This window comes from Artemia sp. Qi Xiang Cuo, chromosome 7 (genome assembly GCF_049724085.1).
Source record: "Artemia sp. Qi Xiang Cuo chromosome 7, ASM4972408v1, whole genome shotgun sequence".
Classification (NCBI taxonomy): domain Eukaryota; kingdom Metazoa; phylum Arthropoda; class Branchiopoda; order Anostraca; family Artemiidae; genus Artemia; species Artemia sp. Qi Xiang Cuo.
The window spans coordinates 18,659,283-18,686,767 of NC_142800.1; the positions used below are offsets into that span (position 1 = coordinate 18,659,283).

The window sequence follows — 27,485 nt, forward strand, 5'->3', positions numbered from 1 at the left end:
AAACTGCATCTTCATATATCAGATGATGTAACACATGCAGATTTTGATATGGGTATAATACCATATTATATTATATTATACACCATATTATATTATATTATATTATATACCATATTATATTATATTATATATCATATTATATTTGTCTTTTTTTGTCTTATGTCCTTTTTTCTTACTTTTTCTTTGTTTGTTATTTCTTTAGCGCTAGATGGGCACTAGAACATCATAGGGAGCAGTTTAAAGGTTCATTTGAAAGGAGATCCTAAATCTAATGCAATTTTCGTCATAACTGCATATTCATATATCAGATGATGTAACACATGTATCTTTTTATAATGGGTATTATACCATAATATAAAATGATATGGAGACATCATAAGGAAAATATAACACCCGCATCTATTGAAAATTTGCTTTTCAGGGATTTTATGTTAAATCATAGAGACTCTACTGCCTGATTCCCTGTTCTTTGATCTGTTCATTACTAGAATATATGAGACTAAACTTGATGAAACTTATATAAATAAAATCAGCATAAAAATCCAACTCTTTTGATGTATCTATTGGTATCAAAATTCCAATTTTTAGAGTTTCAGTTGCTATTGAGCTGTGTCGCCTCTTACTTACAGTTCGTTACCCCGAACTGTTTGATTAACAAATTTATTATCATGTCTTATATGTAATTTTTTATTTAAAAAGGCACTAGAACTTTTAATATCCGTTCAAATAAGCCGTCTCGCGACATTCTAGGACCACTGGTTTGATACGATCACCCCTGGGAAAAAAGGGCAAATAAACAGGCATCCGTGATCTTTCTTCTGGCAAAAAAAAAACACAATTTCACATTTTTGCAGATAGGAGCTTGAAACCTCTACAGTAAGGTTCTCTGATACACTGAATCTGATGGTGTGATTTTCATTAAAAATTTTATGACTTTTCGGTGATGTTTTTCCCTTTTTTTGAAAATAAGACAAATTCTCTGAGGCTCGTAAATTTTGATGGGTAGGACTAAACTTGATGAAACTGATATATTTGAATTCAGCATTAAAATTCGATTCTTTTGATATATCTGCTGACATATAAAATTCCGTTATTTAGAGTTTCTGTTAATATTGAGCCGAGTCAGTTCAGTCAGTTCGGTAATAGTGAGACGTCCGACAGTTTGAAAATATTTGGTATGGATGTGAAACTAAACATCCATCCTCCCTTTCCACCACCAATATGTAGTTTTTTTTAATGTGGAGGTAACAGGTGTTTGTCGTCTGGGCCTCGACTCAGTTTGGTGAGTCCGTCAATAATAATAACAATAAGCTGCATAGGGCTGAATACAAATATAAAACGTAAAAGCGAATATTATTTCATAGATGTTTTCGTCGTGATAATAATTAATGCACATAACAATGAAAACAATGCAGATTATAAGCTCATATGTAAGTAGTAACTTGTATACAAAAACCTTAAATGTCTTTTTAACAATATATTGAGACAGTCTGACGGATATTTGTACTTTTTTTAAATAAAAGATAAGTCAACAAATCTAAGGTGATATCTAATTAAACAAATTGAAAATGCAGCGAGAACTTAAACCAAGCCAAAAAAATTTACCTCTCATTTTTACTAAGTTGGTCGATAACCTTTCCCAGGGCACTGAGACTAACATTGATAGCACACCCTTCTTTGAATCTTCCTCCAGTGGCTCCTGTTTGATTGACCTTTTCAGATCCAGCCAAATCAACTAGATTTAGATGAGAGAGTTGAATGGCGATTTCATCGCTCCCAGTCTCACAACGACTTCTACTCTCGATAATCTGAAAAACAAAAGGATGAGTCATACTTCATTATGACAGGACATAGGTGTAAAGCACCTGACCAACCCTTAGAAGAGAGGGTTTTTCGGAAGCTTTTACCTACTGAGATGGGGTAGGGGGGGGGGGATTCAGTTTCGAAAGAAGTTGATCGTGAGAACAATAGTTTTCATATTTTTGGAATGAGGTTCTTCCAATCAATCTCTGGGAGGAAGGGAGGGAGTCTCACAAACAGCTGAATATACAGCTTTATAGTGTAAGAAGGTGCTGAAAAAAAGGAAACTGTAAGACCTTCCACATCACGACAGCAACCAAACAAGTGTTAATACAAATAACGTAAGGTGGTTATTCGCAACAAGCTATGAATTACCGTCCAAAAAATGCGCTTCAATCCCAATTTATAGGGCTACAATGATAGAAATGAGATGGCTAGGACACGCTCCGCGGATGAAGGGTGACAGATTACCAAATAACCTTGCCGTCCAATCGTCTAGGGCCAAACAAGAAGCAGGTCGTCCCCGAATGAGGTGGAAGGATGCAAAGAGGGAGGCTTTGAATTGATCATTATGGAGTAGAAACGTGCGTAGCTCCGTCGTCCTCAGACGGCTTGGTGCTGCAGTGAGTTCTTAGTAGTAGTAGTAGTATGAATTAAAGACAAAAAAGTATGGATTAATTAACGGCTTATAAGACCGGTAGTGAAACTTTCTGGAGTGTCGGCTGAAAAGCAAGGTAATTGAAAATTGACCATAGTTCCATTGTCTTTACAAACTTATCTCAATCAACTGGGATTAGTAACTATGTCTCGGTTACGGTGTAGCAAGCTTTCAAAATATTATTCCCTCCATGAAATTTAAAAAATAACTGATTACTGATTAAAAAAAAATAAATAAAGGAAACGTAAAGATTGTTTAAGTCATAAATATAATAATTTGAATTTGGCACCAAAAACCATTACCAAAAACACTTTCCGCTAGTAGCCTAGATTTGCTTTTCGAGTCTAGCCGATTCTTGTCTTCTCACGAATATCAGTCTAGCAGCTTCTCGCTAATCGCAAATGTCAAATGCAAAGCTAAGTCGGCTTCGATAGTCGGTCCACGAATAACACCATATAGAACAACTGTTTTATTTATCAACTTAACACAACAAAAAACATTAGCCACCAATGGAGAGCAGAGCTCGTGGGTCTACATCCAAATAATAGGTTCCTGTCCGACGTCATTTACAGAGTAAAATGTTACCAGGGTAAAACCTCCCGAATCAGGCACGTCAACCTCCCCAACCTCTAAAAATACATTTTCTTAGAGGAGGTAAGATGAGCAGCAAAAGGAACCAATACATGAAAAATACACAAAATAACATGTAAATTATAAAAATAAACAGATTTCGAATACATACCGAACAATATAGACTGATTTCATTACAAAAGTTGTAAAGACTTAAGTCTGGAGCTTTATATGTACAAAACATTTATTTAGTTAAAAGATCAGGCTATATGATGAATTCAAATGACTATTTATATATTTCACTCTGTTAAGCATCAGAGATGTATCTACACTTTTTGTTTTAGCTTCTTCCATCTTGGAAATGTCAGTAAGCCTGCCATCCTTATTCCAAAACAGATATTTGAGTTTTGCAGTTTCAACATGAAATTTTTTTCATCTATAAAAGTTGCCTGCGCAGAGATTTTTTTTTTCTCTTTGTTTCATAGTAAAAAGCAATAAAAATAATCCTGAATTAGTAGATTTAGGTGCTTAGAAATGGCTAGAATACTTTCTTTAAGGCCTTAATAATAGCAAAATCGGTACTCATTATTTAATATCTTATATTATTTTTAATATTATTTATTGTTTACGCACACTATACAATAGTATTATATGTGGTGTAATACACAAAAAAAGGAGAAAAAAACAAAAACATAAAAGGAAAAAAGAACCTAATAAGGCGGTGATGTGGAAAGATATTAACGCAAGCTGTGTTGCGAACTCCCTGTGCAGTAACTCGAATTTTATTGTAATATCTCTCCGGATTAGTTTCGAAATTTTCTAACAATATTCCGGTTTTTGTCCAACGCGGAAGAAACTAAAAAAAAAATCTAGAAAAACTAATCCGGATTCTTTTTAATTCATTAATTATTTTAATTCCGCATTCATTACAATGACTAAAGCTAGAAATCTTTACTATTGAGGACTGTAACCTCTTTTAATGTGCTTATGTCTCTTTTCCCGAATCCATCCCAAACGAATTCCTGCAGACATGCCTGAAAGGGACCAATCCCCCCCCCCCTCCTTTTTGCTTCCATTCTAAATGCCAAAATAATTCCACGTCATCGTGTTTCTTGGCTTATAAATATCGTTAAAATGTAATAGAAAATGCCAGAAACACTCAAATGCACCACAAAATAAGCTAAAACAAAATGCCAGAAACACTCAAATGCACCACAAAATAAGCTAAAACAAAATGCCAGAAACACTCAAATGCACCACAAAATAAGCTAAAACAGAATGCCAGAAACACTCAAATGCACCACAAAATAAGCTAAAACAAAATGCCAGAAACACTCAAATGCACCACAAAATAAGCTAAAACAAAATGCCCGAAACACTCAAATGAACCACAAAAAAAGCTAAAACAATAAAAGGGATGGTTATTCAGAATTCTTAGAAATAAGGGAATAACTGATCCGAGGTAGCTTTCGAGATTACAATAGCAAAATCTACTCACTGATACTAATCAACAGTTTTCTTTTGAGCGCATTATTAATTTATTTATTATTCTTGATATTTACATCTTTATTATCTAAAATATTGTTTTGCGGCAACAGCTTAATAGAATTGAATTTATTTGCGCTTAAAGCCCATAGACTATGGCAAAATAAATAAAACAAACAACAAATAATTTATCTTTATTTTTAAACGATTTTACAATAATCATTCATTTTTTTCAATCCTTTTTTCAAATAATCAATTAATCATTTTATTTTTATAATATCAAGTTCATAATTTTATTTATATTTCATTTTTAGATATTATTATTTTATTTGTGTACCACATATTTTATTATTTATTATAATTATTTATTACAATATATAATTATTTTACTAATTATTTTAATAATTAATTAATCAAAGTAATTATTTTTAAATAATAATCAAATTATTTCTAAAAATAATTTGATTCCCAATTCTCTCCTCTTAGGTGATTTTTAAATCTCTGCGGTAATATCTTTGTCGATAAAAAATTAGGATATGAACAGCTTGAAAGGGAATTAGGATATGAAAGACGGAAATTTTATAACTTGTTTTGAAACATCAATAAAAAGAGGACAAAATCCAACCCCCCCCCCCCCATCTAAAAAATTGCAAACAAATGTACTAATCCAATAAACGAGGAAAACGATATACAAGAGACACTTACGATTCTAAATATAGTGTGCGATCGAGAACTCCGCTCGTTCATGTTTGTACACGCTATGTGACGAAGTTTTTCACCCTTTTTCATAACGTCTATTACCTATGAAGAGAAACAATTAATAGAAGAACAAGAAGTTAGAAAAACAACTTAATTAAATCAAAAAGCTTGGCAGGTATCGATACTGGAAATAAATCATTCTTTAGTCTTGTAAATTATCATTATTAAGACACATTTTGAGTGCTGAAATTAATGTTGAATGTGTTTAAGCTGTTTTTTTTGTTTGTTTGTTATTTTTTGCAGCCATGGCCCTTGTGGCTTTAGAGCATTAAATAAGCATCTATCTATATATTTTTGTGTTATTATTTTTGTCATTTTAATTATTTCGTGTGAGAGTATTGTGTGTTACTATGGTGTCATGTGCCTTATTAGGTGTGTTTGGTTATGCTGTGTTATTATTATGTTACGGTAATCGTTGTTTGGTATGTATTTTTTTATAGAGTCCGTAATTGTTTTTTTTTTTTTTTTTTTTTTTTGCTTTTGCCATGGCCCGATGAGGCTTTTGTAGTAATAAATATCTATCTATCTATTGTCATATAATAGAATTTAATCTCCAAAAAGCACAGGGTCATTGTTGAAAACATAAAGAAAACAACCACAAAAAAAAACAACAGAAAACCACTATGCAATAAATGTGTCAACAAATTGAATAAAACAATCTCTATCTGACACAAAAGGTCGGTCTAAGTAGACCAATAGTTTTGTTGTGGTGAAGGATTAACCCCAAGCAATTTCCAATCATCAATAACTCATTCACAATTCACTTCTCAAACATCTTTATTTATTTATTTATTCAATAAAGGAGGAAGCCATAGGCTTGTCGCATAACAACACAAAAAAATAACAGCTCAAACAGCAAAACACAAAAAGAAATAAAACGAAAAAATATTCATAAATAAAAAACAGCTATGCAACAACTATATTACAGACTGTTTTTCATAGAACTCAGTTTCAACAAGAGCACTCTTAAATGATTGCACTGTTTGCGCAGAAACTACGGTATCAGGTAAACTATTCCAAAGTTTAGTTGCACGGTTAACAAAGCTACATTGACCGATTTTCTTGAGCACTTGTGGCTGATACAGTTTATACAAGTTTTGTCGAGTGGCTGAGTAATGACTAAGTTTGAAAAAATCAGCCCAGTCCACATTATCGACACCCTTCATAATACGGAATGTATTGATCAGGTCAATCCTATCCCGTCGTAACTCCAGAGAAGGAAGTCCCAAACACTCCAGTCGACGCTGATATGGTAAATGGCTCAAGTATGGCACAAACTTTGACACCCGATGTTGAACCCTTTCAATTTGCTGCAAGTCACATTTCCATGTAGGATACCACACAGAGGAACAATATTCTACAACCGGGCGAACTATTGTCATAAAAGTGTGAAGGTTAAATTTCATGAAACTTCTCTTAATCCGAAGCAGACTGTAATTAGCATTTCGTGAAATTATTGACACATACTTATGAACCTTCAGTTGGTTACCAAAGTGAATACTTAAATCCTTTACTGAATCTGCAGATGAAAAAGATGTATCAAAAAGAAAATAATGATAAGTCGAGCTTTTTGAAAAGTAATGGAGTACAAAACATTTTTGATGGTTTACACACATGGAATTCAATTTACACCAATCATTTTGGGAATTCAGATCCTCTTGAATAACTTGAATAAGGGTGACATCTACCGGGGAGGTAACACTTTTATAAAGTTTTATATCATCTGCAAACAGTTTGACATTGGAGTGACGAATTACTTCAGGCAAATCGTTGACAAACAAGCAAAATAACACTGGGCCCAAACAACTGCCATGTGGCACACCACTCAAAATTGGACTCTCACTTGAAAGTGCACTACCGACTATAACTTGCTGGGAACGGCCTGATAAATAATCTGTAGTCCATGTTAAAGTTCTACTGCCTAGCTTATACTTTCCACATTTTTCAAGCAACAAAGTATCTGAAACTTTGTCAAATGCTTTACTGAAGTCAATGTACAAGCAATCAAACTTCAAACCAAAATCAGCCATATTTTGGAAATCTTTTACAACTTCTAGCAACTGCATATTGCATGACCTGTTTTTCTAAAACCATGCTGTGACAGATGCCATAGTTTATTTTGGTTGAAATAATCCTGTATCCGATATACAATAATCTTTTCAAGAACTCTCGAAAAAATTGAGGTGTTTGAAATTGGACGATAATTTCCAAATTGGGATTTAGATCCTCCTTTGTGGAGTGGCTTTACAACCGCTTTTTTCCACGCTGCAGGGCATTTACCATTCAGTAGACAGTGGTTAAACATAAGCGCAAGAGGTTCAGCTAAACACGAGGCTGTCTTCTGAAGAAAAGTGTTAGAATACCATCTATATCTGGAGCTTTATTAACGAAAAGGTCACGGAGAATTTTTAAAACCTGCTCTGAAGAAATATCAGTCATTGAAGGGCACTTTGTCTGCTGAAACAAACTCGGTAAAATGGGGTGGACTGCATGCATGGACATCATTTAGATTTACAAAAACTGACGAAAACACTTGATTAAACACATCAGCCTTTTTCTGATCATCACTTATTAATTCACTTGTAGTTGGGTCATCAAAAATGCACGAATCAGTAGAGGAGTCAGTCTTATTTCTATTGACATACTTCCAAAACTTCTTTGGCCACCCTCGAATATTAGTAATAACAGACGATTCGAGTGATTCCCGGTTAACGCGTAGAGAACGAGTGGCGTGATTCCGAGCCATTTTATACGCACACCACGAGTCTTTATTTTTTTCCAACATATACTGTCTCCATTGTTTATTTTTAACACTAATAGCATCAAGTACAAATTTTGGCAGTCGTCTTCTTTTTCTTGAACCTTCTTGTATGTAATAACGTGGAACGAACCTATCACATGCATCTTTTATAGCCTCTCGGACAAACTCAAAAGCAAAATCCACATCAGCATTACTAGACTGAAGCTCCTCAACAATAGAAACGGAACGGATAAAGTCTTGAATTTCATCGTAACGACCCTTGCTGTAATCATAATAAAGTTTAGACCCAGAGTTCACCGCTGCACTTACATTCATTGATAGAGACATAACTACATGGTCGCTTTTACCTAGAGGTGGCAGCATCTTAAGGTCTATTATGTTATCTGGAGATTTCGTGATCACCAAATCCAGTAATTGCTTCCGAGTTCTGAGTGGAATTGCTTCTGAGTCTTGTGGGATCCACAACATGCTGGTACAGAAAGCTTTCCTGTAAGGTTTGCACAAGTTTAAAAGCGAAACTCTGGTCCGTCCCTGATGTAGCTTGGGATAACCAGTCAATATCGGGCGCATTAAAGTCACCAAGAACAAGAATTTTTGAGGAAACAGGCGCAAGGTACGACAGATAACTCAGCAGGCAATCATCATTTAACATATTAAATTCATTTCTGGAAGGGCTTCGATATATGTCTACAATCCTCACATTTTGGGATATCCCTGGCAACTTAATTTCCACACTAATTACTTCACTTAATTCCATAGTAAACGAAACATCAACTTCTGCACATTTTAATTTAAATGACGACGAAATATAAATACAAATTCCCCTTTTGGAATGCTTGTTATACACGACATAATAGCCACTCAGTTGAAAGAAATGTGCTTCGGGGTTAAGACAGTGCTTTGGGAGCACCTCAGTCACGATAACTATATCAGGTTTCTGCAAATTTACCAAAGAATAAAGTTCATCAAGTTTGTTTGAAAGTACATCAGCATTTGAATACAACACGGAAAGATTATTCTTCCATTTCATGCCTGCAGGGGGCCGCTTGTCCCTAATGTTTCTTTGAATCACGTTACCTTCTAACTGTCTATTTATACTGGTTACATTGTAGGGTAAAACGTTTAATGTTGCATTGCAGTTGGAAGGGCTGCACAAATCTGACCGTTTTTTGGAACTATAGAGTTCCTACGTATAACCAAATCAACTTCGCCCTGTGCACGCCTGACCTGCAACTCCTCATAGAACTTTGCTCTTTTCTGACGATCAGTCTTGGGTATATCATTTCGGAACTGGATCGTACCTGACCCTTTTCTTTCGTACGACTTTTGCAGAATCTGCTTCTTAGTTTTGAAATCTGGGACTGAGAATAATATGGGAACAGGCCTTTTTTTGGTAATGGTGGTTACAACTTGGCTTTGCTGACTCCTCAGACGACGGACATTAGAGACGCTTATGTTTGGGAGCCCATAATCACTCACAAGATATTTTCTTATGTAGAGTTCATCATTTGTCTGAGGGGGGACACCAAAAACAACAATATTTAGCTTGCGACGCTGACGGTCTCTATCATCTGCAACCATCTGTTTAACTTTGGTTTCAAGCTGCATCTCAAGATCTTTTTTCAACGTCTGAATCTCTGACTCGATCAAACTCTGAACAGCGCCCTTGTCAAACGATGGAGACTGTTCAAGGGTTGTCAAACGGCTCTCAACATTACCAAAACGGTTTTCAATGTCGGTGGTTAGCTGTTCTCGAAGTTCGGAAAATGCTTCTTTCACTACATCTTTAACTTTGGTGTCCAGTTCATTTACTGCACTAAGAGATGGCCGGAATGGTTCGAGAGTCTTGTCTAAAAGTTTTTGAATATCGTCCAAAGACGCCCCACCTGTCACTTGTGGGTTACCTTTGCAAACTGGGCATTTCCACTCGCAGCCTACTCGCCGGGTCATTTTAGTAAGTAGAGAGCATTCAGCCTTTGACATATCCAGACAATCAATGCATAACCAGAGGCTACATCCGTCACAGTTCATTCCACTTGAATCTATATCTAAATTCTCATCACATGTTGCGCACATATCGGTCCCTTTTTTGGGGCTCTGACGAGGTCTTTTTGGTGGCATTATATTCAAGCTTTAAGGAATCTAAGGTAGACAAGATCCGTGGGAAGTGCAACACACAAATCACCTGATCCCAGCAGTTTAAGGACACAAGATCCCGCTAGTACTATACGGCTCTTGAATGTTTGTTGTTGCTCCCTTCTGCACAGGCTGTCTCCGAAAAATGCAGCTTGAATTTTAACGTCAAAAATGCGTAAAAACGGTTGAGCTAATTTAATCTTTGTTATTACAAAAATATAATATTTAGCTGTATTTGGCAACTTTATATTTGGCAACTATGTATTGCCAGAAGAAACAGGTGTACTTGAAGTAATCCTTTATTTGTTTACAATCCTTTGTTTGTTTTAATTTGAATTCAATTAGAATTCAAACACAATGGATTAATTCTCATGTAAATAAAAAATAAATTATCTTCCAGGTAACTTCACAGACCAGGTAAGTGAATTCACACTTTGAGAAAAGAAACTTAAGGATGGATAATAGTTGGAAACGATAAATATAGGTACCAATAACTGCTTTACCACATGAAATTGGTCAGTAATCCTGTATTCAATTTTCACTTAGATTAAGTTGCTGTTGTTCAGTCTTATTCTCCCAAGTGAAAACGGACACGTATGTTAAACAAAACATATCTTCTTCCATACAGTCAAACATATGAGCATAAGAGAAGAGCTCCAACACTATATCAAATTTTATTATTAATTTGAGCTAAAGCACTAGCCTTATCTATACGTTTAGCAGTCTACAAACCCACTAACCCCCCTTCTGGATACGGCCATATTGCTAAGACTTTTCACCTTGTTCTTCCAAACTTTTCAATTTTCCAAACTTAGACACCCTTCCCCAACCCCACTTTCTAAATCTTCACTGTATCTACCTTCTTTACTATTAATATTACTACCTATGCAAGAACAGCTATTACCACTATTATTTGTAAAACTTGATTATCCTTGTGGTTATTATTTTTTCTTTTATGTTATGACTAGTAAAAAATACACTTCTCGAAATACAGATCTTTTTCAGTAAAAGGCAAATGACGCAATAGGCAAATGACGCTATAGTCTTTAGAAGGTTCAGGGGACTAATCCCTACGTCTTTTTGTGGTATTTTTTTTTCGTTTTAAGTTTGACTTGGATACTCATTTTAAATTTTATTCATTTTAAGATTGATTTATTCATCAATAGCAACATCTTTTATCTTTATGTTTAATGTTATGATTTATTTGGTTTCTGGTTGTTTTGGGGTTCATTAATTCATTGATAGTAATTTCTATTCGTTTTCAGTTTGAATTATTATAGGACTTACTTCTTCTCGTCTTAGGCTTTAATATAATTCTTCACTTTTCTCTGGAGAGCTTCTCTTTCCCCTTTTTCTTTTTCTTTTTTTTTTTTTTTTCTAATATATAGAGAAAAAACACTTTCCTTGGACCCTTCATTCAGATGAAATATGTTTGCCCTTTTCCGGAAAACTAAAGTGTACTGAAACAAATCAGAGTGTATGATGAAATCAAATCACTTTCTCCTTCAATTTTCACATCCCCCTCCCACCCATTTTCAGGACCATCCTTAAAGACGGTCATTACAGCGGCTTCTACAATCCTAATTTTAGTTCTGAGACTTTTATCCCCATTCTTCTGAACTTTCCAACTTTCCAAAACCACCCTGCCCCTTCTCTACTTTTCAAGTCTTCACTTCATCCACCTTCCTTACTATTAATATTAAAACCTATTTAGGAAAAGCAATCCGTTTTGGCCAACTTTCTCATTACCTAACATCATTCATTAACTACTTCCTAGTTCAAGCAACAAAGTATTCTTAACATTACTTTTCAGATCTGCTATAAACCCTCAAAACCCCTTAAAATCATCGACCACAGCTATATACGAGAGACATCTGTCTCTCGATGAAATGATGTTATTTGGGCATTCATTTTCTGATTCAATTTGGGCCGAAAAAAGGACGAAACTTGTACCCCTGGAGCGAATTCCTCTGTTTTGCACAATTTTCTTATTGGAAAATTTTTATTGAAGCCCAGTTAACTTAATTAGTCAACTTTTATGTAAGTATAGATATTTTATATTCAAGGGAAACGGAGCATGACGACGGAGTAACGCACTTAAAAATTAAAAAAGATTTAAAAGTAAATAAGAAAGCTAATTAAGTTATTGTATGTAAACTGCTAGCAAGTGTATGTTGGGACCTTTGGCCCCTTTTGTTTCAAAAAAATGTTTTTTTTATAAATTTAACTTCATTTATGTTAAATATCTAAATCCCGGGAAAGCTTTTATTACGATGTCTGAAGAATCCACTAATTAGCGAGTGTCTGAAAAAGCCAGTTGAGCGATGACTCATACAGCTTAAATTTACAGCTTGAAAAGCTTCAAAGGATGCTGGGAGTCTAATTTGATTCGGCCATTCATCGCCTTTGGTCAGAGGTGCGCGCGCGTCTTAAAGTGAATTCGTTAATTGTAAGAGTTTTGTCTTTAGTTCCGTTTGAGAGTTCCGTTTTTGAGTTTGTTATATGTGGTTGTGAATACAGATAAGAAATCTTTCTTTATATCTTTTACCTATTTTGATTGGCCTAGGTAGGGTCGGCAACCTACAGCAAGACTGAGATTAGAGTAGCTTGGTATAGAAAAAGAATCGTATACTAAGCCAAAATTTTCCTTGAGGGGGATTTGGGGAGTTCGATCTTTATGGTACCTGAGGCAAAATAGTGTGGCACACTGAAACCACGGGGAAAGTATACTTGCCAGAGAGCCCTGGCGGTTGTTTAAACCGCCAGAGACGGGAAAAGCAGAAATCCGTGGCGCGTAGAAGTTACACTGCTTTTGGGTTACCGCCAGATTACTCTGGTGGCATTAGATGTTTTTCCCCTATTTCACTGGCGAAGATCAGACATCTTCATCCTCCCCCAATACTGGTGGCATTGTAACCTACCAGCATAATAGTATTGCATTAGCCACGAGAATAGATAGAAAAATTAAATAGAGGCCAGATTTTTGTCATTTGGTGTCTATTTATTCTAGGTTTTTATTCTATTATATATATATATATATATATATATATATATATATATATATATATATATATATATATATATATATATATATATATATATATATATTTTCTAAATTACATTTATTCTAATAATTCCTGAAAAATATTTTATTCCAAACATACAGCGTGAGTGGCGGTTAACGGCGGAATCTGATCGTAATATTTTGCACTCTGGCCTCTACTCTTTTTTCTATCTCTATGAAAATAATCTATTCCATAAAACATTTAATACACCATAAATTTTAGAACTGATTCTCTACTTAAAATACTAGTTTCATATTCACAAAAACAGAAAGCTCAACAACGGCAGAGAAACGACTCTTTATAGAAATGCAATGGAGTTATTTCCGCTGTTTTGGCAAAACATAAAATAGTGCCATTTTTTATCTCGTTAAAAGGTTCTTTAAGAACGTTGCAGAGCTAGTTTTTCTCCCGAAATAGCTTTTTACACACACACAAAGTAAAGTTTTCCTCCCGTTTTTCGCTTGCAACCAAAAAATCTCAACTATATATCTCTAAACGATATATCAACCAAAAGCCATTTCTATACCCCCGCCCCTCCTGCCCAGCATTTCTTTTCTCTCTTCCTTTCTTTTATTCCTTGTTCCCTAGGTTTTTGTTGCTACTGTTTTTTTTTTTTTGTTAATTAAGTTAATTGTGCTATTGTTACTATTATTAAGACGAGATGTTTTGTGTATGTCCTATTATTTACACACCCAACCTTGGGAGCTCTGCTCTCTGTTGGGGGTTAATGTTTTGTGTATTTTTAAGTATATTAAATAAAGCATCTATCTATACTAAAATAGATACGTAAAAGACAAAGTTTATCGCCGCCAAAAGCATTTTATTATACAAATTTGCATCATGTAAGATTCGCGCTAAGTCGCAGCAAATTTTCCTTTAAATACTTATAGTTTTAAGCATATCCAAAACAGAAAAAATACATACACTATCAGGAGTGGAGCACATTTCTTCTGATAACTCTTTAATGACGACTTCATTGTGAGTATCACTTACTTTGAGTCGAGTGGAGCCTGTCAGCAAGTCAGTTATCTGCTCTTGATAGATCTCAATGAACGAAACTCTGAAAACAACGTGGAAAGATTAACATCTTGAGCAAATAAATAGTAGTTTTCAGAAACAAAAATAGTAATTTTGAATATTTATCCCCCCCCCCCTCCCTCTCACCTTCACAAAAATCTGGAAATACCTTGCTATGGGGTATTTTCACAGAGAAAAGTCGTTTTTGGTACTTCCACTGCATTTTTAAGACGACAAATTTGTCCCCCTCCCCTCAGTAGATACTGAAAAAAAGCGTCTTGCCTCTTCCCAATTTTCGTGAATTGACGTCTTTGGCCCCTTCCTCACTTGAGAATCCTTTCTTTTTGGCCTATCAGCAGAGTCTTTTGATTTACAGGGGTTCTGAAATGAGATCATTTTTTTCTGCGGTAAAAAGTATCCCCACGTTGGTGTCTTATCTACTGTTCCATTTTTGATATATTGTGGTGATATCATTTTTCAATGACGTGCATGATTTCTACCTTGAAAAACCGAGAAATTGACCAAGTTTAAACCAAGGAAACTTGGAAACTAACTATAAAGTAAGGCCGTATCCAGGGGGGGGGGGGTTACCCGATTTGAACCCCCCTCTCCCCGAAATTTTTGACCGAGTCGAAAATAAGTCGAAAATTAGTAAAACCTAGGTAAAAATCAGTAAAATTAGTCGAAAACTGAGTCAAAAATTAGTAACCCCTCCCCCCCCGAAAAAGTCAAAAATTAGTAAACCCCCCCCCCCACGAAAAAAATCCTGGATCCGGTCCTGCTATAAAGGATGTCAGTAGACTTTCACATAGTGAGTAAAATCACTGAAAATATTTTTAAAAATGACAAAGAGAGCTTCTTGGCTATTTTTGCCCCGTTTTAGTAACTTCATAGTAAAAAAAAATTGAAAGACGTGTCGTAGCTCTTACTTCGATGATTTTTTAACATGAGCGACACCAAGGAAATCTGTGGGAGGGGGGAGGCATGGTTTTCCTTGGAGCTTTATTCTTACCGAAATTTCAATGGGAATATTCCTCATTTTCCAAGGTCCTATGGATCTTTTTATGTGTTCTTACTTCCCAGGGGTGGGACATTGATTCGACCCCCCCCCCCCTACCCCTGCACTTATTATAGGATCGTAATATAGAATGATTGCCTCAAAGAGTGATGTAAATTACAGTGCTTACCTGAGCAAGTACTCCCGGTCGGGATTACTTTCAATGGCGTCAAATATCTCGTTTACAACGAGTTGTAGGACCCCCAATTCTGTTTTACTACCCATCATAGTGTGAGTTTTACCTGAAAAAGAAGATTGTAACAGAATGTAAAATTAATGACAAATGGAATAACTGCTGGGTACAGTTTAGCCTTTAAAAAAGATACCCCCGAGTCATTGCAGAAGGAATAACCTTCATCGGATCACTATTTTGTTCGAATACTTTATTAATTGTATTTATTATATTATAATATTTTATAACATCTATTTACTGCGGATGCTATTTCCCTATAAAATGTGGTTTAAATATTACTGATAATTTAACTAAGTGTATGTTAAGTCTGTGGTATATCTTTTCAACCGAATTTATGCTAAAACAAAAGGTACAACTGTTATGTAAACATCGGATTTTTTACTGATTCGTTCTGAAGTACCAAGGACAGTGAAAATAAATTTTTATTGTTTGAACTGGTTAAATGGTAAGCCATATACGTTTCAAGAGATTAGGAAAAATAGAGAATTCAACTTTAGAAAATTCAACCTCCTATGCAGTTATCCAGTTTTTGATAGTAGCAGGCGTCCAATTTATGAATGAAAAATCAGCAAATAAAAAAGCTAGAAGCATATGGTAAGAATAGTGGCGTCAATTGGGGAGGGGAGTATACGCGCCCACTTAGATTTAAAAAATACTTTTTTTGAGAGAGTATATTTATTGAAAATATTTTTTTTTACGTTTTCATTGAAAAAAGGCGACAAATTTATCCCCCCTAGATTTTGAAAATATATTTTACCCCCGACTAAATTTTCGCGAATTGACACCACTGGCACCAAACAGCTTAAGAAGATGTACCTTTCCTTTAAAGGTATTGTTGTCTTTGATAATCCATAGATTGTTAATATTTAATTACCAGGGCTGAATGCGTCGTCAAATTTAATTAATCAGTTTTGCATATGTCCTGAATATATATATATATATATATATATATATATATATATATATATATATATATACATGGGCAATATATTTGCACATTAGGGGGGGTAGTAAAGTACAGCAGGGCTGTATGCAAAATGTGTTAGCTACAATTATTCTGTATATTATGAAGTAATAATTGTTTTCTTAACATTTTTCGTCCTCTATAGGTACTTAATTAGGCATATATCCTAGGTTTTTACCCTTCTACCTATTTCAATAATATATTTGCACAGTAGGGGGGGGGGGGGTAAATTGAAGCATTTTTATGAATAATTAACTGTAATTTTTGGTAAATTTTTGGCAGTTCATATTATTGACTTAGGAACAAAGTGAACATACCACTTGATGCCTTTTTTATGCTGTTTATGAATATAATAATTGCTTCTACTGGAAATTCAAATTGGCCCCCCCCCACCCCCCTAATGTGCAAATATATAGTCTGCCCTGAATTGTAACCACACAAAGAAGTTATTAACACTAGTTAAGTTATTGAAAAGTGGTTAAAAACATATAATTCTTTATAAACAAGCTGTTCAAGACTAATATATTCCAAAAATACTTATTTATAACAATTCAAACCTCATCTATTAGGCAACTCAAATATAAATTGTTTTCTAATTTTTTCAAGCTTTTTGAATGTTGTTGACAAAATAGCACTAAATTTTGCAATTCAAAACTTTGCCATCAACAATTCATGGTATATTCCAATTCAGGGTACATATATGCACATTAGGGGAACAGGGTGGGTAAATTTGAATTTCATATAGAAGCAATTATTATAATTGTAAAGAGCATAAAAAAAGGCATTGAGTGGTATGTTCACTTTATTTGCAAGTCAATAGGCCTAATATGAACTGCCCAAAATTTACATATTTTTCTGTATAGGCCTATTAAGAAAGTTGCTCAAAATTTTTTTCTAACATGCTTCCTTCTAAACATGCCTAACTTTGCACTGATACCCATAGAACAGATTGTGGTAAATTTCTACCATATCATATTATTGACTTACGCATAAAGTGAATATACCACTTGATGCCTTTTTTTATGCTGATTACAAATAGCCTATAGCCTAGTAATCATTTCTATCGGAAATGAATCTCAGCCCCCCCCCCCCCTATATATGCCAATTCAGTGGACTATCTGTCTTGGCTTTTCTCTGTCTACAATTACCCAGCCCAGTCTTGATGCAACCTATTCCCCAAAATACTTGATAACTTCAATTCAAAATCAACGACCGAGTCCGTTGATTTTGAATTGAAGTTATCAAGTATTTTGGGCAATAGGTTGCACAGGTTGTATCAAGACTGGGCTGGGTAATTGTAGACAGAGAAAAGCCAAGACAGATAGTCCAAGTAATTGAGAGGCAAATGTTTAAATGGCTGGTTTTGAATTGAAGCACGTTGATTTTGAATTGAAGTTATCAAGTATTTTGGGCAATAGGTTGCATAGGCTGCATCAAGACTGGGCTGGGTAATTGTAGACAGAGAAAAGCCAAGACAGATACAAGTAATTGAGAGGCAAATGTTTAAATGGGTGGGGCACGGGTAAATGCAGGAGTATGAATGACTCTCTTATTGGACACATACTTGTCAGGTTTATATATATATATATATATATATATATATATATATATATATATATATATATATATATATATATATATATATATATATATATATATTTTTTTATATATATATATATATATATATATATATATATATATATATATATATATATATATATATATATATATATATTTTTTTTTTTTTATATATATATATATATATATATATATATATATATATATATATATATATATATATATATATATATATATATATATATATATATATATATATATATATATATATATATATATATATATATATATATATATATATATATATATATATATATATATATATATATATATATATATATATATATATATATATATATATATATATATATATATATATATATATATATATATATATATATATATATATATATATATATATATATATATATATATATATATATAGCTTCTCATTGTCGCTTGTCTTCTAAACGCAGACAATTTGAGCCTTTCCTTGATGTCATGACGTCCAAATGGACCGCAAATTAGAGGTGATGCCTTTGTGTAATTACATTTTTTTTTTTATTGGACCTTTAACTTTTTTCTCGGCTTGTCTTTTTTCATTATGAAAGACATATCGTCGAATCTTTGTTTCTTTCAATTGTTCAGGTGGTGGGACAAAAACTTCTTTTTTTGCCTTGGCTTGTCTTTTGTCATTATGAAAGACATATCGTCGAACTTTTGTTTCTTTCAATTGTTCATATATATATATATATATATATATATATATATATATATATATATATATATATATATATAAATTGGTACTTTAACTTTAGCAAGGTAATTGATGGAACAAAAGAAAAAAATTTCTCCTCTTACCTTTCAACTTCTATTTCTTTTCTTTTTCACAAATCACAAATGGCTAATTAAACCTAAGACATATCAACAACGCCAAACGATGTACATTAACACACTACTGTGTTACTACTGTGCCGTACGTTCCCTTAAGAATTGGTGAACCTTTTTAAACGTTTGATTTCAAATATATAAAGACTTCTAAGCATCTTTTGTACTCTTTTCTGGATATGACTATTTTCTGGGTGCAATTTTCTACGTTTTTTTGTGTGTTTCTATATATTTAGAGTTTACCACCTTTAAAAAAAAAATTATATTTTAGTTGTTAATTCTACTTTCATCTTTCTTTTCCTTTTTTTTTTTTTGATAACGGTTTGCGGAGGTGAAGCCGAAATATTCAGGCTTTTTTTTTTAGTTTATTTTATTTGTTATCTCGATTACAATTTTCACGCTTACATATTTCTATATTTACATTTTATTTGTGATGCTCAAGATTATTTGTTTGTATAATCCAAATTTTAATGACCGTTTTAGACATTTTGTGTGCCCATCTGATGTGAACCAATCTTTCATATGCTATATAAGCGGCTACTGCAATCTTTCATAGTTGCACAATAAGTGGCTACTGCTTCTGATAAACTAGGGTTACCACGCTTTGAAACCTGCATGGCATGGCAACTATAAGTGATGGAAAATTAAATTACGAAATCAAAACTATGAAGAATGTTGACGCATAAGCATAGAACTTTAATAAAAAAATAACTATAAACATAATAAGTTTAATATGAACGGAACAAAATCATAATAAAAAAAAAACTGAGAAGAATAGAATTTCTTCTCAGTTAGAATACAATTCTCAGTAGAATTGTATTTTGGGTAATTACCCAAAATACAGCGAAATCAAAACTTAGAAGAACGTTTACGTATCAGCGTGGAGTGTTTTAGTCTGGCAGACACAATAAAGAACTGAGAAGAATAGAATAAAACGGAATTAAATTACCCAAAATACAGCGAAATCAAAACTTAGAAGAACGTTTACGTACCAGCGTGGAGTATTTTAGTACGGCAGACACAACAAAGAACTGAGAAGAATAGAATAAAAAAGGAATAAAATCACCCAATAAGAAAAGATGCTCGATCAAACTTCTAAAATAAGCAAAAGGTAAAAATGTTGCTTAGAGACAAATGAAGCTTAAAGACACCTATTAAGAAGCAAAATTAGCTTCTGCAGATTTGAACATACAAGTGCGGTTTTCATGTAGATCATTCTAATACTGCAGTTAAGACGTATTGACAATGTTATTTTTCTCTATAAAGGCTAACGCTGATTTGAACCACTCATAGAATTTTTCTGATCGGCTACAAATTCTGATTGGCTAAAATTAGCAGTAGGTAAATCTCGACACTAGTAAAATTTCATCGTGAGCGGATACTTACCAGAGGATGTTTGACCATAAGCAAAGATTGTGGCATTGAATCCGTTGACAGCCGAATCTACTAAAGGCTTAGTGACCTTCTCATAGACATCCCTGTTTGTGGCCTTCATATCAAACACATGATCTGGAAAATTGAATACATGATAGTTACAAACCGACAGAATGCATAAGTATATACTTATATTGTTGCTGTTACGCCTAGATGTTGCATGTGATATTTTCATAAATTTCTGAGATACCATTTGCTGATCTGCATTCAAAAGGAGGATAATCTCTCATCTTCCTTCATTTAGTCTAAGGCCGGACAAAGGTGCTGCGGGGTGATAACTCCATTCTTATTCCAGAAAAAATTTTCGAACTTTTATTTCCAAGCTTATTTAACTAAACTGATTTGCTTCATTTTTCATAAAGTGTACAACAATGATCTGCATCAATGTTGTAGTGCGCAGAATTTGATTGAACATGGAGTCAGCGTTAAGCCTTAAGGTCAAATCTAACATTTTCAAACCTCTGAAATAATTGCCAAAAGCGTTTGCTGAACTGAATTAGGACTAGAAGGACAGTGTATGTTCAATCACACTTCAATCCTCTTTATCTACATTATCCTGCAGACTTTCCCTTTGAGAACTGCTTAAAAATGGTTTTTGGCATTTACGTCTGGCGTGTGAAAATGTCAGGCATAACAGCGACAATGTATAGCCAAATTACGATGTTCTTTCAAACACATTAAAACAGCCAATAGATTCAAAGGAAACGTGACAATTACCATCCGTTGCAGAATATTTTTATAATCACAAAATCATTACAATCACAAACTTACTGCATATTTAATACATTTGATAATTGAAGCGATGAGTTTTCAATTAGTCACAGCAAAAAAGAATTCATAATATATGTTAGATAGTACTGATCATATAGATATATTTGTACTGTATGTACTTCAACATGAAAGCCACTCGGGGTATAGTTCACAAAATAAGCAGGATATGTATATGACACCAACTGACACTGACATAACTAAATTTATACTTAACATTGAAAAAAAAAATATGATAAGAGAAACAAAATACCTTTACCCATTAGTGATAGGCTAAGAAGATATAGATCTACTTAGCCAATGTGTAACCACGCTTACATTTTATCAAAAAATAAATGAATAAGAATTGAGGAGCAGGCATTAAACCAGCATCTAAGGCTGAATGAATGAAACTAAAGAGCGAATCGCATGGATGTTCAGTCGAATGACCAGGACGAAACCAAAAATGGAATCCTTAAAGAAACTGCCTTGCATCAAGAAAGCTTCTAAATCTTGATAGCATTGCCTTTTAAAAATCTTGCTGAATATGGACAGGAGAGAGATTGGTCTGTAATTTGAGGGGGCGCTTCTGGAGCCACCTTTACAATGAACAATTACCAATATCCAAGGGGGTACCGAGTTTGAACCCGCTCCCGAAATTTGCGTCCAAGTCATAAAAACGTAACAAAAATGCATGTAAACTTTTTTATACGTTTTTTTACAACCTCTTTCTCCATACACCCTTGACTATTACCCTTATAGTTTTCAGAGCTTCTGGGAAAGTACCAAGATCAATAGAGGCTCGAAGAAGCTCAATTATGGGTGAAAGAATTACAGGTAAACAAATTTGATAACCTTAGTAAGAACATCATCTGTGGCTGATTAAGAAATGTCCTGCAAGGAAAGACATTATATCAAAATTCGGGCCCGGTTATGGGCTCCAGTGCCATTGATTAAAGACAAACCAGGCCTAAATAAGATTTTTAGTTCGGATTTTCATTAGCATAAAATATGCCTAGAGGACGACCCGAAAAATAAGACCAAGTTAATGCCTTAAGTTTCATTCAGGTGAATACATATAAAATTTTCAATAACAAAATTTTAAAATCGCGATGAGGCGGGTGGGCATAAGGATATGCCTGGGTGGGGCATGGCCTAGAATCGGTTGGTAACAGCTGGTTTAAAGGCTTCGATTTTTCTCTTTTTTTCTTTCTTTTTCTTTTTTATTATCTCGCCAAGATAAGGAGTTGCAAGTTCGGAGCATTGCCGCTTCCCAGAATCATAAAATAAACTAAAAAAAAACATAAATTAAATCAGACACGGAAGCAATCACATCCCACACTTGTCCAGTAAATAATTTTGAACGTTAAAGATTCCTTTAAGAGGAACGATAAGAAACGTTCATTTGCAATGCAGTTCTACTCGATGAAGGTTCAGGAAGGGCAACTTCGAAACAATAAGAGAAGTGATCTGAAATACCACTCACCAAGGCATAGCTCCAAATAATTTTCGGCAAATTCTTCAAATGCAGGTTTGACCTCAGTCCTTTTCTTCTTTAGAGCTTTGGCTATTCGCAGTAACAAAAAACTCATTAGGAGAGCCGTAGTGAAATAGTCTATAGCTCATGTGACGGTTCTTTGGTTTAATTTTTAACATACGTGACAGCCAGAGGGGGTAACGGACAAAATTTGCTAGAGCCTCAAATTTTGAACTAAATTATGTTGATAATAGATTTATTTGTTAAAAACTAAGTTTTTCTGATGAATATAAAGATCGAAGTTGAAACGAACAAAAATTACTGCTTTGTGGTTTATGCAATATATTTTTGAAAAACTTTTTCGAACAAACTGGCTGGTAATCTTTCCCTATATTTCCAGAATTATGAAAACTAGCACTTTACTGAAAACACAAAATTAACACAAGATAGAAATGGAAACAGGGAACCCTAAAGTGGCCTACAAAAAATAAAAGAGTAACTTATAAAGCTCTCAATAGTGTTTTACTGGCCATGAAATCAAAAACTTTTACGATACGACTTTAACTCTAATAACTCTCCAAAAACTCAAGAAAGTTTAGTTTTCAAAAATATGTAGTATAAATAAGCAATATTTTTTGTTCATTTTAGGCTCCAGCCTCACGCTTTATTTTCATCAGAAATTGTCATCTTTAAAAAATTAATTTTTGTACATTTTTAGGATGTAAAAGTGTTGACAATAAACCTTATAAAAGATTTTTGTCAACTTAGGCAAAGAAAGTAGTGAAAATGACATGAGTTTTTGCATTCGCAAAATAACAAAAGCAGTAACCACTAGACTAAAGTATCTTATAACTAAGTGCATGAAAATTAAATATAAAGAACAAGTTTTTTCAACTGAAAGTAAGGAGCAACATTAAAACTTAAAACAAATTGAAATTTATACGCATATAAAGGGGGTTACCCCCTCCTCAACACCTCGCTCTTCGCATTAAAGACTTTTAGTACTTTTAAAAAAGTGTCATTGTTTTAATTAAACGGCCCTTATGTTTCAGAAGTCATTATTAAAGATTTGGGACGAAATTCAAACTTTAGCGTAAAGCGCAAGGTTTTGAGGAGGGGGCAACCCCCTTTTATATAGGTAATAAATTCTCTTCGTATTAAGTTTTAATGTTGTTCCTTACTTTCAGTTGAAAAAACTTTTTTTTTTAATTTCTGATCGTTCTTTAAATAATGCCAGGAAATCTGGCCCCAACACTACGGAGAAACCCTCTCCCTACGGAAATATCCTCTAGAGAATTCAATCCCGGTGAAAATTTACCCCGGACAATTATTCTTAACCACTCCGCGCGTAAAATTGAGACGGAAAGGAGATAGCAAGACATAAGAATTGTACATAAGAATTCTGGTAAGTTCCCCTGACAAGTTCACTCCCTCGAAACTTCCCTGCCCATTGAACATTCCTCCGTGGAAAAACCCCCATCCGAAAATGTATGCCTACATCCCAATAACAAATACTATGCGCAAACAATGGGCAAATTTTATACTTAAAGATATTTCCCCTGGTTTGTTTTTTTTTTTGGGGGGGGGGGGGCATGTTATCCCTGAAAGCATAGGTATGAGACCTTTAAACTCTGCATGACGAACTGGCTGTTTAAAAATTTTGATCTTACAGTTTCGAAATAAAAAGGCGGGGAGGGGAGTTAGCTACACTCGATTTTTTGGGTCACTTAAAAAGGGCACTAGAACTTTTACCCTCCGTTTGAATGAGCCCTATCCTGATAATCTAAGACCTCTCGGTCGATACGATCACCCCTGAAAAAAAAGAGCTTGCAACCTATACAGTAGGGTTCTCTGATACGTTGAATCTGGTGGTGTAATTTTCATTCAGATCATTTGACTTTTAGGGGCTGTTTTCTCCTTTTTTCGAACATCAGGAAATTTTTTTCAGGTTCGTTACCTTTGATGTGTAAGACGAAACTTAATGAAACTTATATATTTGAAATCAACATAAAAAGCCGATTCTTTTGATTTATCTATTGGTGTCAAAATTCTGTTTTTTAGAGTTTCGGTTACTATTGAGCCGGGTCGCTCCTTACTTACATTTCGTTATCATGAACTTTTTGATAGATGTATAAGACAACAAAGTAACATAGATCTCAAAATCTTATTGCCACTCGATGCAGCTTTTTAATGGTTCACTATAAACCTAAAAAAAAAACAAAAAAAAAACGCTAAAATGACCAATAGCTTTCAATTGAGTTTTTAAACGTCTTTCTATAATGTTACCTGTGTGCTAGTTCTATTGGTGGGAATTGGAGGGGGGGTGTTCCTGTTCTCCCTAGTTTTGCCCCAGCCTAGGTTTTGAAATACACCTTTCTTGGAGTTTTTCTCGGAAAAGTCTTTTTTGAGCATTTTCATAAATAAAATGGAAAAAAGCCCCCTTTTTTATGCCAAATGGAACTATACGGCGGCGTTATCTTCGAATTTATGAAATTAGATATTTAAAGAAATACCTTTTAAATAAGCCCTTAAACAGCTCTCTATCACGTTGCATTTGCCTCCTAGTTTTGCTTGTCAGTAGACGATTTATGAAAAATATTAGAGGGACTATTAAAGAGGGAGGATTTTAAACTTAGGCATCAAGGTTCCAAACCATGGAGATTATTGCAGTACCCTTTTCATTTTTCGCAACCTTTCCATTCCAGAAATACTCTTTTAAATGAGCAGTTAAACAGCTCTCTACGATGTCCAGTACTCCTCTAGCAAAGAAGAAAAAAAGAGCAGCCGCAGCAGAAGAAAAAAAAGACGACACATCAGTGCTACCCATGCAAAAAAGTATTTGGACAGTGTGAAGTCAGAACACAATTCTTACTTTATAATATCATAATAATTGTAGCCAACACATTTTGCATGCAGCCCCGCTGTACCTTAACCCCCCCCCCCCCAAATGTGCAAATACAAAGCCCAAATTTGTTTCCAAAGTATTATATTTTTATCATACTTAGGTATATATTATTAGGATTAACCTAACTTCACTTCTTGAGCTGCAGGGGGTAAAACATACAAGTACCAAAAAAAGGATTACATCAAATTTAATCAACAACTAGAAAACTATAAGCACTAAGTCGCTGCGTTAATTATATTCGGCATTTTTAAAATACATAAAAGGCTTCTCTTTATTTCACAATTCATAATAATTTCTAAATAGGGTTCACACAAGTTTGTCCAAAGTAGATGCTTAACACTAAGTCACTGAATTATTTATTTTCGGTATTTTACTCTATGTAATAGATTTCTCCTTAGTAACAGAATTATTTTGTAGCTCGTAATAAATCCAAAATAGGCTTCACACAAGTATATCCTGTTTATAAGTTTACAGGTCAAAAATCATTAAAGGGTGTTAAATTTTATCTGCACTGTATTAAGTACGACCAATTTCGTCTCACTGGTGAGGAATCAAGTTGAAGGTTTCGGGGCCTCTTAATTTTTGTCGTTTTTATTTTTGTCGTCTGACAGACTCTTGAGCTAGGTAAGAATTATACAAGCTAGAGGACTTCAAAATCCTTATTCAGTGAATTCATAAAGGTTTACCATGTACATCCCAATGCAGATCTATTATCAAAACACACTTTAGAATAAAACATATTTTATCAGCATTATTGTGACTATGTTAACAAAAAGGTTGGCATATTTGACCTTGTTTTGAGCAGTATCACGCAATAGTCTTCTGTCTGTGGAACACAAAATAGGCATGTGGCTCCTAAAACACCCTCAATCCGCTTGTCCAAGGGCCAACTTTTTGTTGGGACGGTAAAGAAAGATAGGGACGGTACAGGTTGTCCTGAGCAACATGCTAAAAATTTGCAATTCGCGTCGCTTTGCAATGCTTGCCGACAGTTATGTTCTATTTGACAGTTTTGCCCAAAAAGTTTATTTTCTGAAACAGAAAGACTTTTCCAGGATAGTGGTGTAGATATATTGTCCATACGTTTAGCTTGGAAAATTTTTTGTTGAGCAAACAGCCAGGATTTCATTTCCATTAGTTCTAGCCATCTTGAGGGTTATTTAGAAGGCCTACTCTAGGGATTCGGTCTCTGTCCATCTGGATGATATAACCAAACCACTCAAGCCAATTATTAATTCAAATGGGACCAAGAAAATTTGTTATTAAGCAACTAGAACCATCGTCGGGGTCCAAGTCTATGTCCCTCCCAACCCCCAAAATTGTGATACTCTCATGAGGTCCATATGATTTCTCATATTTTCCAAATAATTTGTCCATTTGTTTTATTTTTTTAATAAAATTAACAACCCCCCCCCCCTTCCAAAAACAAATTATCGTGTTCATGTCTAGTCTCCAAAGATTATAAGAAGACGAAAAGCTTGCACAAGGAACATTTCATCATAACAGAACAATTTAAAGGAGTAGAGGTTATAGTAAAAAATTTTCGTCTTCCAGTATGCAAGACCGTCTCCTTTGGCAACAACAGTTGTATGCATTTAGTTAAAACACTCAATACCTGTAGCAACAAAGGGATATAAGAAATTAGACTACACCAAACACTTTTTTGACATTAGCATAGTCATTATTTATTTTCCAGCCCCATAAACCACAAAGAAAAAAGACTCAGACTCCCCATAGCAATCATACTAATCCATAATTTACAACCCCGCTTTATTATCTTTTTTTATGCTAATGTTTTTGACCAAAAAATTTGTAAAATCACATGCATGATCCAAAGAGCTCTCGACTACCTTTACCTTATATTACCAAAAATGAATCATAATCCATTTCATTCTGCTGCCATTTCAATTACCATAATGTTTCCCTGTTATTTGTTCATTTCATATATTTTGAAGAGTTCCTCTACCACACATGAAGTAAGTTCATGCAAC

The 27,485-nt window shown here is 34.1% G+C and overlaps 2 protein-coding genes across 2 annotated transcripts in view; both read right to left on the minus strand.

Moving 5' to 3' along the window:
- LOC148950026 (uncharacterized) overlaps positions 1-27,485 on the minus strand; it is a 140,687-nt gene that overhangs the window by 100,228 nt on the left and 12,974 nt on the right. Inside the window, exons 3-7 of the mRNA XM_089092077.1 lie at positions 20,318-20,440; positions 15,439-15,550; positions 14,159-14,294; positions 5,219-5,314; positions 1,606-1,808 (exon numbers count right to left, since the gene is read on the minus strand). The gene's annotated coding sequence lies outside the window, so the exon portion shown is untranslated. The remainder of the gene's footprint in view (positions 1-1,605; positions 1,809-5,218; positions 5,315-14,158; positions 14,295-15,438; positions 15,551-20,317; positions 20,441-27,485) is intronic.
- Positions 1,602-7,338, minus strand: LOC148950027 (uncharacterized). The gene is made up of 3 exons (XM_089091766.1): positions 6,199-7,338; positions 5,219-5,314; positions 1,602-1,808 (listed from the first exon to the last, which is right to left on the minus strand). Exons 1-3 carry the CDS (start codon positions 7,336-7,338, stop codon positions 1,602-1,604), a joined length of 1,443 nt encoding a protein of 480 aa, XP_088947892.1.

Excerpts from the sequence above, each read along its gene's own strand:
- LOC148950027 (XM_089091766.1), bottom strand. The coding sequence starts at position 7,338 with ATGCAGTTGCTAGAAGTTGTAAAAGATTTCCAAAATATGGCTGATTTT. Across the intron at positions 5,315-6,198 it reads AGTTCTATGAAAAACAGTCT|GTAATAGACGTTATGAAAAA; the intron begins GTAATATAGTTG and ends TTCTCTTCATAG. Across the intron at positions 1,809-5,218 it reads CGCACACTATATTTAGAATC|ATTATCGAGAGTAGAAGTCG; the intron begins GTAAGTGTCTCT and ends TTTGTTTTTCAG.